This window comes from Alnus glutinosa, chromosome 5 (genome assembly GCF_958979055.1).
Source record: "Alnus glutinosa chromosome 5, dhAlnGlut1.1, whole genome shotgun sequence".
NCBI classification, from domain to species: Eukaryota; Viridiplantae; Streptophyta; class Magnoliopsida; order Fagales; family Betulaceae; genus Alnus; species Alnus glutinosa.
The window spans coordinates 27,441,461-27,451,200 of NC_084890.1; the positions used below are offsets into that span (position 1 = coordinate 27,441,461).

At 37.8% G+C, this 9,740-nt stretch overlaps 1 protein-coding gene across 1 annotated transcript; it reads left to right on the forward strand.

Moving 5' to 3' along the window:
• Positions 1-2,397: 2,397 nt before the first annotated feature.
• Positions 2,398-4,858, forward strand: LOC133867677 (large ribosomal subunit protein P2y-like). Its single transcript, XM_062304434.1, has 4 exons — positions 2,398-2,490; positions 2,572-2,671; positions 3,989-4,215; positions 4,673-4,858. The coding sequence occupies exons 2-4, from the start codon at positions 2,584-2,586 to the stop codon at positions 4,697-4,699; spliced, it is 342 nt and encodes a 113-aa protein (XP_062160418.1). The 5' UTR covers positions 2,398-2,490; positions 2,572-2,583; the 3' UTR covers positions 4,700-4,858.
• The last annotated feature ends 4,882 nt before the right edge of the window (positions 4,859-9,740 follow it).

Below are 9,740 nucleotides of genomic sequence, written 5' to 3' on the forward strand. Positions count from 1 at the left end.
TTTTCTTTTCTGGGGCTGCCCGGGGTAGTCTAGAACTGGCCATAGACTTCAGCGTCTCTTCCTGATTGATGAATTCTTCTACCTTATCCATGAGGCCCTGCAAGGTACTCGGTTGCTTCCGGATCAACTTCTTCATCAAAGGCTCCTCGGGTGAAATTCCCTGATAAATGGCAGCAAAAATCATATCCTCGGTCGGATCTTCGACCGTAGCCTTCTCTCGGTTGAACCGAGCCATAAACTCCTTAAGACTCTCATTGCCTTGCTGGTGCAATGATAGCAAATATCCCGAAGGCTTCTTCCTTGTCCGGAAAGCCAAGAACTCCGTTAGGAATATCTTGGACAATTCCTTGAACTGATCAACGGAATTCGGGGGCAGCTTCCTGAACCAGTCTCGGGCATTCCCCGAAAGAGTAAGAGGGAAGGCCCGACATGCTACTTCATCGGGTGTCCCGTGAAGGTCTAGATGAGCTTTGAAATTCTCTAGGTGATCCAAGGGATCTCTGTCTCCTGCATAACTTAGAATTTGGGGTACCTTAAACTTATCGGGAAGCTGATAGTCTGCCACCCGTCTGGTGAAGGGTGAGTCTGTACCCATTAGGAGCTTGTCCACCATTACGGATCTGCCTTTGTCCTTTCTTTCCATCTCCATGTCCGTGCACCTTCTCTCCAGCTCGGCAATAATTCTGCTCAGATTTCCTTGACGGTCATCCTCCCTCCGAGGATTAATGTTGCTATTGTGATCTTCTTCCTCACGCTCATCCCTGTTCATCTCGGGATTGGGCTGTCTCGTCCTCATGCGTAACAATTCTGCATTTAAGTCTTCAATCTGGGCTTCCAACGCTGCTATGCGATCTTGATCTCCACCCCCCGGGGGAGGGTTCGGTGGAGGCTGCAAATTATTCTGAATAGCCGGTTCCTGTGGGGCCACGGGCTGTCGATTGGTCTGGCTTCCGGAACGTGTGTTCATCACCATGCTGGATCTTTTTTTTTTTATGAGGAACGAATAATCGTTTCCCACAGACGGCGCCAAACTGTTGGTACAGTTTCCGGTATGGTGTGAATCTGCACGTTCCTTTGATGTTCTTCACGCCTCTCAGTAATTCTGCAAAACAACAAAAACTAGGGACCCTTCCGGGGGTCCCGCTCCGATGCCTAAGTTAGCTTCTATGAGAGAAATAATGCTCTATGCATAAAAATTGAGTCTTAGTTTATACCTGGGGTATGGGCCTATTTATAGGCATAGAGGTGGAGTCAAATCTGGATTAGGACTCCTGCTCCTTGTTGATCTAGAACTGCTGTCCGAGTTCTAATTGGACTTCAATCCTTTACTAGACTTCTAATTGGATATCTTCTTAGACTTCCAATCTGATATCTTCTTAGACTTCTGATCTGATATCTTTTTAGACTTCTGATCTGATATCTTCTTAGACCTCTGATATGATCATTATTCTTATCTTATCATTATTCTTATCTGTTTGGACCTTATTAGACTTTTGAATCTCCTCTTTGGATCGGGTTGAGTGGGATTTATCCCCAACAAGAGGAATCAAAAATACCATTATTGAGGAAATCCAACACTGCCTTCCTAACCGAGTCTCCAACTGTTGGCCAATGCCTTTGGTAAAAACAGACACCAAACCCATCCAGACCTGGGGCCTTTAGGGGTTGCATCTGGGCGCGCGCGCGCACACACACACACACACACACACACACATATATATATATATGTGTGTGTGTGTGTTCTTGGCTGACTTGGGCCACCCCTATGGCCTTTAGACAAAAAATAGAAAAATAAAAAATAAAAAATGGAGGGTTTTGACCCTAAGAGTTGGCCCATTCACCCTCAAAACTTTTTTTTTTTTTTTTTTTTTTTGGTTTTTTTTGTCGCCCCTTGCCCATGGGCCATGGGGTGGTTTGGCCACTCCCAAAGGCCAAAACCCTCTATTTTTTTTTCCTTTCTATTTTTTGTCCAAAGACTATAGGGGTGGTTCGGCCACCTTAAGCCAGCCAAAAGGGTGGTTGAGCCTCCCCCTTGGCCAAAATGGAGGTGGCTAACCACCCCCATTTTGCCCAAGCCACCCTTTTTTCTTTTTTCTTTTTTTAATTTTTTTTTTTAAAGTTTCTAATATATTAATTTTAATTTTTTAATTAATTTTTAAAGATTTTTATTTTTTTTATATTGTCATCGGTTGACATGTGGCAATCCGTTAAAATTTGAACAAAAAAATAGATTGAGGTATCAATTTAGTCTTTTTTTTCAAAACCTACATACTACTTACGAAGCGAAATAAAACTGAGGTACCAAAAAATAACATTTTTAAATCACATGTATTAAAAATATGTATTTAAACCAATTAAAAGGCCGTTCTAAAAAAAATAAAAATTAAAAGAGCCAAACCCTAACCTAGCTCTATAAAATGTTGTTTTTAAAGCCGCCCCTGCCACTCCGTTGCTCTGAATTCCAACCTCTCAGTCTCACCAGCCCTCAAGGTACTCTCTCCCCCTGTGTGTTCTCTATCTTTCTCTTTTAGGGTATTGATGAAACCTAATTTAGATTGGTTGGTTTTGCAGGAAGAACGAAAAATGAAGGTGATAGCCGCATATTTGCTGGCTGTGTTGGGAGGGAACACTAGCCCTTCAGCTGAAGATTTGAAGAATATTCTCGGATCCGGTACGCTCTCTTGGTTGCTTGATTTTTCTCATTTCTTGCTTCAAATGGGTTAAGAGGGTTGCCCTAGATTTACCACTGAGAAAAAGAATGTCTTGTAAATTATTTTTGTCTTCCTTCAAATGGGTTCATTTCATAGCAATTGTTACATTACTGACGGAAGAGAATTGTGTTTTTTTTTTTTTTTTGTAGTTTTTATTCTTCCCTTCACATGGGTTCAATTGATTGCTTTGGTTGCTTCCAAAATTATTGAATCTTGCAAGGTTTTCCTACTTGGCCTAAAATATGATAACTAGGGGCCAAAATGTTTAAAGAATTAGTGGGCTAAAAGTTGTATGGGTTGTTAGTGTCATTGTTTTCCTCGGTTTGCTTGATAACTGAACATGGGATTTGTGACTTTTATTACAACAGAGTTTGGTTTTTGTTCTTAGAGAAGAAATGCATTGTGTTTGGTTTCTGGTAGATTTTGATTTTTTTCCTACTTGGTCTATCCTGTCTGTAGTCTAATGTCAGCTCCAGAGTTGATCTGACCTCGTAACTTAGATGAGCAGTTGACATTTGTTAATATGTTGTAATAGTGGAGATGGATAGATGATATAAATTTTAAAGCAGATATTATGAGATACTGAGTGAATGAAATGTTCAAATACGATTGTTATGGTTAAACCTTTCGTTGGTTGAGTCAATCAATCTTGCAGTCAAGTTGACTGTATAACTTATATGACTTGTTTAAAGGGTCAAACTGGAGCATCTCGGAGCATAGATTGGAGAAAGTTCTGGGTATTCGGTTTCACCTGAATGGTGCTTGGGACTAGGAGTTTTGGGCAAAAAGTAGAGGATTTTCAATCAATTTTTTGAGGGACGCATTATGGCTACAGCATTTCAGTTCTTTTAAATGCAAACTAGTTAAGAATTGGATACATGTTGTATCAGGTTCAGAATGAATATTAAAGGCTTTAGTGATTTGAAGAGTATAATATGGTATTTAATAGTTGGTTAATATGTTCTCTGTTGTTTAAGGTTAATTTATTGAACTTAATATCGGAATAAATTTCCCATGCCTTTCTTGATCTTATTTTAGAGATTGGTTACTGCATGTTCCAGCATTGGTTCTTTGAGTAGCAAATTTAGTTCTAATTGTGAATGAACAATTTTTGGTGCTTCTATTTACCTGGTCCATTTTAGATTAAGAAGTAATCTGGTTTCATGGTTTATGTTATTATCCTATGATTATGAATAACATTTTCTATTAATGAAAACAAAAAAGGTTTTAGGCATTAATTATGATTATTATTGAAAAATTGTTACTTTAATCTGCAGTTGGAGCTGAAGTTGATGATGATAAGATTGAGCTGCTCTTGTGTGAAGTCAAGGGTAAAGATATAACTGAGCTTATTGCATCTGGAAGAGAGAAATTAGCATCTGTACCTTCTGGTGGTGGTGGTGCTGTTGCAGTTGCCGCAACAGGTGGCGGTGGTGGTGCTGCTCCTGCTGCAGCCGAGCCAAAGAAAGAGGAAAAGGTGGAAGAGAAGGAGGAATCAGATGATGTAAGCATTCTTCTCTTGTATTTCATAACCTGAAGTTTGTGAACTTAACCTTCTATAATTGACTTTCTGATCTAATTTCCTCTGGCGCTTCTTAATTCCAAGAACCTAATTTCCATCAAACGCTCTTTAAAGTATGTGTTGCTACAATTCCAAATTCAGTTGTTGATATCTTGAGTTTGGAAATGAGTCCATCCCCTCATCCCCCTTCCCTTCTCTTCCCCTCTCCTCTCTTCTTTTTCTCTCTTGTTCTTGCGCCATGGATGAATATCATGGGGATATAGGGTATTAGGGTTTGGCCCAGTGGACTAGTGAAAATGGAGAACTGCTCCTGTTCTCTCTGTATATTGAACTATTTCACATAACGGCACAAACTTTTTGCTTTTGTAAAAAGGCTGTGTAATTTAGTCTCATTTTATCTGATGCTTTTTTTTTCCCTCTTTTGTTCTACTTTTTGCAGGATATGGGCTTCAGTCTCTTTGATTGAGGAATATCATTTTTGTTTCAAGATATCTCCAATTGAGGACTTGATAGGACTTTAGAGTTCTTTCTACAGGCTGTTTTTTGTTTTAGTTTTCTCTGTTAAGACTGGGAAGTTGATAACTGTGCTAAAATTTTACAGATAACTCTTTTTTTTTTGTTCTTTCTTTGTGTGTTTTGAACGTTGCATGTGCATTTCATTTGGAAGCTGTTTTATCTCTATCAGGAATTAGTACTGACTATTCTCAGTCGTCCAATAAGAGTTGTGCTTGCATCTGAACAGAATTGTTAAAACTCATAGCAACTTAATTACTCAAGACTACAAAGATCAAGATATGATCTTGGTTTGAATACTTCTGATTACATAGACAAGCCCGAACAATGATTTCCGAGTACTTCAACTCATGATGTGAAACATGCTCAAAACTGCAGCAATGAGAGTGTGGCAAAGATATCCAAGGCTTTTTTAGTCACTTCCTACAGGTACTCTCGATGGGATGGCAATTTCAAAAATTATACTCCAAATTCCAAACAATAATCCTTTTTTGAAATTCAAGTTCTTTGCTTATCTTGTTTATATATTTATTGTTTGGACCTTGGTTAAATTTCAATTTTAGAATTACCATTGTCTCGCGTTACTTTATGTGTCAAGACCAAAGCTCAATTTATTAGGTTCAAATAGTAGACATAACTTGAAAACTGCCATTAAACTTAAAAAGCAGCTTATTCTTTGTAAATTTTGTAAAAGTGTGCAAGTAACATAACACTTAATTCTGTATTAACTTGAACACTGCCATCAAACACAATATAAGGTAACACTTATATTATGTGCAAGTTCTATTTCCTTTGTAAATTCTGTAAAATGTACAAAACCTGCCCTTGTATGATAGGAGTAATTTTACATATGATATAAATGTTTATAGTGTCTATCAAATAATGAGGTGGCTTTTAAAATCACTATTAGGTATGATTGATCAAATTGTGAATTTAATCCATCACTTGGCAAAGCCAAGCCCACCAAAAAGTGACCCGTAAAAAGCTATGAAGAGACTAAGATCCCGATATACCCGGAACGTGTCTTGAATGCGTTGAGGGCCACGTTCTGGGCACATAGCAACCCCATGTTTCGGAAGGTGGGTGCACACAATCCGGACACGCGAAAACATACAGGCCGAAAACGTGGAATTTCAAATCTTATTTCTAATATGTTTATTACTTCTGTGTTTTCGTTGTTTTCTTGGTCTCCCCAGCCTCTTGAATATCATTTTTGAGCAACTTCGTTATCTTCTTAAACTCTTTGAAATTCAAAACGGTGTTGTCAAGTGCTTCATCTTCTTGCATACTGGGTTGCCATAGAAAGTAATTTCGAACTGCCTCAAAATCCTTCCAATATTTTGAAGCTTCGTCCTCTGGGTGTTCCGACAACATGTGAAGAATAGCTAGCGGATTTTTTTTTTTTTTGTTATAGATTTTTTTGAAGTCATTATATATGCTTTAGATTTTGATACAAACATATGGTGCCCTTGAAAATCGGCTTGCAATTGGACTAAGAGGGTATATATATATATATATCGTGGACGCCGTGCATCTGAAATCTGTACATGCTCCAAGCATTTGCATTCAGAAGCCTTCCGAAATCTCCCTGAAGATCAAAGCAAAGCTTCTTAATTTGTGTTAGATTGATCGATCAGTACATGCAAAACCTCTGTCCAAAGGGTTGTGACACAAAAAAGGAAGAAAAAACAACAAAAAAATGTCAGAGTCTGAAGTTGGATCAACACCTTGTAGATAAGCATTTCCACAGGTAACATTTCAATCTCGTAGGCTTCATGTGCTTTCCGATCCTTCCGGGCCTTTTTCAATGCTTTTTCTAGTGTTGTCACTGCCCTCGTCTTCTTTTCCACTCATTTCCAGCTTTGCTACAGCACTCTTCATATATACATGCAAAAACACACAACAAAGCTCATAATTAAAATCTCATACCTCAAGCAAAATTCACAATCTTCTAAGAGAAAATAGCTTTTTGAATAGTGTAGTCTAGTCAATTGTTAGAGACAATTATAATTACCCCCTCCCCTGTCCTTATGGGGGAATTTTTTTTTTGAGTGAAAGTAAAAAGTGATTGATGTGATATAAAGTAGAAATAATTTTTTTGTATTGTAATGAGTTTTTTTATTTAAATAATAATAAAAAATTGTTGATGCGATATAAAAAGTAAAAAATGTTTGAAGTTGATGTTTTTTTGGAAGAGGTAAAAATAAGGGGAGGGGGAGGGGAGGGGGTTATTAAATGGGGCCTTAATTTTGGTACCTCATAATAGGGGTGTACAAACGGGTGGTAATTAACTACCTAATAACCGCTAACTGCTTTATAGGCGGTTAGAAAAAATCGCTAACTGCCTATGACAGAACGGTTAGCTGTTTTAAGGGTAGGCAAAGTCGGCTAATAACCACTAACAGTCTTCCCTAATAATAATAATAATATTCAAAACGACGTTGTTTTGGTGTGTTTGATAGTGAGTTTTCATTTTGAGTTTAATGAAATTGATATTTATTCATTAAAATAATAATAATAATAATAATATTCTTGACCTTTGTTACATTTTGAATTGGGTTAAATATATTTTAGCCCCCCAAACTACCACCCTTTTTTCGGATAGCCCCCCAAACTACCAATGCTTAGATTATGGCCCCCCAAACTACCACTTTCTGATTTTTTGGCCCCATCCGTCTATTTATGCCGTCAATTCTAACAGAAATTGACCAAAAACCCGAAAATACCCATCCCTTAACCGTGGGAATTTCAAAGTGTATGAGGGGTATTTTCGGATTTCTGTTTAGAATTGACGACATAAATGAACGGATGTGGCAAGTGGTAGTTTGGGGGGCCAGAATCTAAGTATTGGAAGTTTGAGGGGCCATCCGGAGAAAGGGTGGTAGTTTGGGGGGTTAAAATATATTTATCCCATTTGAATTCTTCTAATTATTTAAAAAAGGCCCAAATAGGCCCTAAAAGAGGCTCAAGAAAGGTCTGAAACACCAAAATAGGCCTAAAAGGCCTATTTCAAAAAAGCGGTTATGAGTTTCAATAACCACTAATTGTCTAAGGTAGAGCGGTTGCGGTTACAAAAATTGAATAACCGCATAAGATGTTTGCAGTTAGAAGAAATAGTCGCTAACCGCAATCGCTTGTACACCCATAAGTTATAAAACATTAGATATAAGGTTCAATTTTCTCCTTAAGTGCATACAATTTCTTGGGGCCACGCCTGTAGGCGAAAGCTCGAGCTTTATCTGACCCACGCATATGGAAGGGGCGCTTTGTGTTAAAACAGTTTTCGGTCTAGTAGCACAAGCTTCTCATTCCGATACTTAAGTCAGTTCTTTAAAAAATGCAAGTAAATGCCTCAATCACCACAATTTCAGCTAGAAGAATACATGAAGGTGGGTTTGTATTTATACTGAAGAGTAGAGTCGATTATCTCCGGAAATGGAGGGAACCAGCTCTCTAATCGTGGGTCTCCACTTTTGGAACGTGGGTCTCTGCATGTCCGGCCTATATGTCTCTTGCGTCTGGATCGTACTTACCCACATTCCGGGACTTAAGTGTTGAGAATGTGGGCCGAAATGTGCGTGAGACACGTTCTAGATGTCTCGGGATCTCGGTCTCTTCGGGGCTTTTCATGGTTTACTTCCAATTGGGCATGATTTTGCCATGAGATGGATCATGTGGCGACCCTTTCGGTGAATCGATGGTCTTGGTCGATGGGCTCAGTCGATTTGCCGTATAGTTAGTCCTCTTTAGGACTGTAGATAGTGGATGGGTCGAGTTGGGCTTTCGGGCCCATTTACTGATCACTATTGGGAATATTTCCTAACACTTTGCATGGTTTTCTGGAAATCTAGTCGGGACAAAGCTTCGGATACCTCAATCATATATATATATATATATAAAATTATACCTACACAACATAGCAAACTTTAATTATTCCTATTCGCAAACAATGTACGTATTTAAAAATTTAAGTATAATCAAAGATATCGTTAGATGTACTAACTTTAAATCTTGACGATGTCACTGGAAGATGTCAAACATAATAGAGCAAACTTTAATTTTTCTCATCCGCAAACACCGTTCATATTTAAAAAATTTAAATAAGTATATTTAAATCTTGACCACATCACCGGAAGAAGACTTTGACATTTTCACCCATTAAACAAAGGTATAACCTGTACTAGTTGTTCTCTTACTCAATATGCTCATTGACTAAAGAGGCCAGGGCCAGTATTAATCTGGGCTGTGTATATATATATATATATAGATCCTATAGATTTGTGCAAACACATTGCAAAGTGAGCCTTCCCATTGCATGCATGGAGTACACGCTACGAAAATGTCAATAACCCATGAACGATGCAAACTCACATGCTTTCTTCCTGTATTTTTGGCTACAGCTTGTCCGACGGCCGACACAAACACATATTATTGGGTCCCTTCATTCATTCGAAGGACCAAGGAAAAACATAACAAGATGTCAAAGTAACAGACATCTGAGTAGCGTACATGTCAAAATTCCCACACCATTAATGCAATTCGATTTCAATTTAGTAAAACCTAAAGAAAAAATAAATAATTATCGAAAGTCATAGAGCAACACTAAATACTATAATTTTATTTTACAATTGTGCAATAACATTGGCGTGATATTTCAAATCAACTATTGAATATTTTTTAGGGAATAAAAAATCATATTTAGCCTCAAAGTTTTCATCCGATTTGGATTTAGTTCTTAGGTTTTCAATTTAAAAAATAAGGTCCTTAGGTTTTACTCAAATTTTAAATTGGTCCCTCTATTGCTTGTTGTCAAAGTTAACCGTTTTCATTTGTCACATGTGTTTCATTTGACGAGTCAGGGTTCATATTAACACCCAATACAATATCGTCAATGTCCATATATGAGCATCAAAGTTAACGGTTTTTCCTCTAATGTTACAAATTTAGAAGAATAAGATGACAAAGAAGATGATTTTTTGTTTATAAAGTTGGGT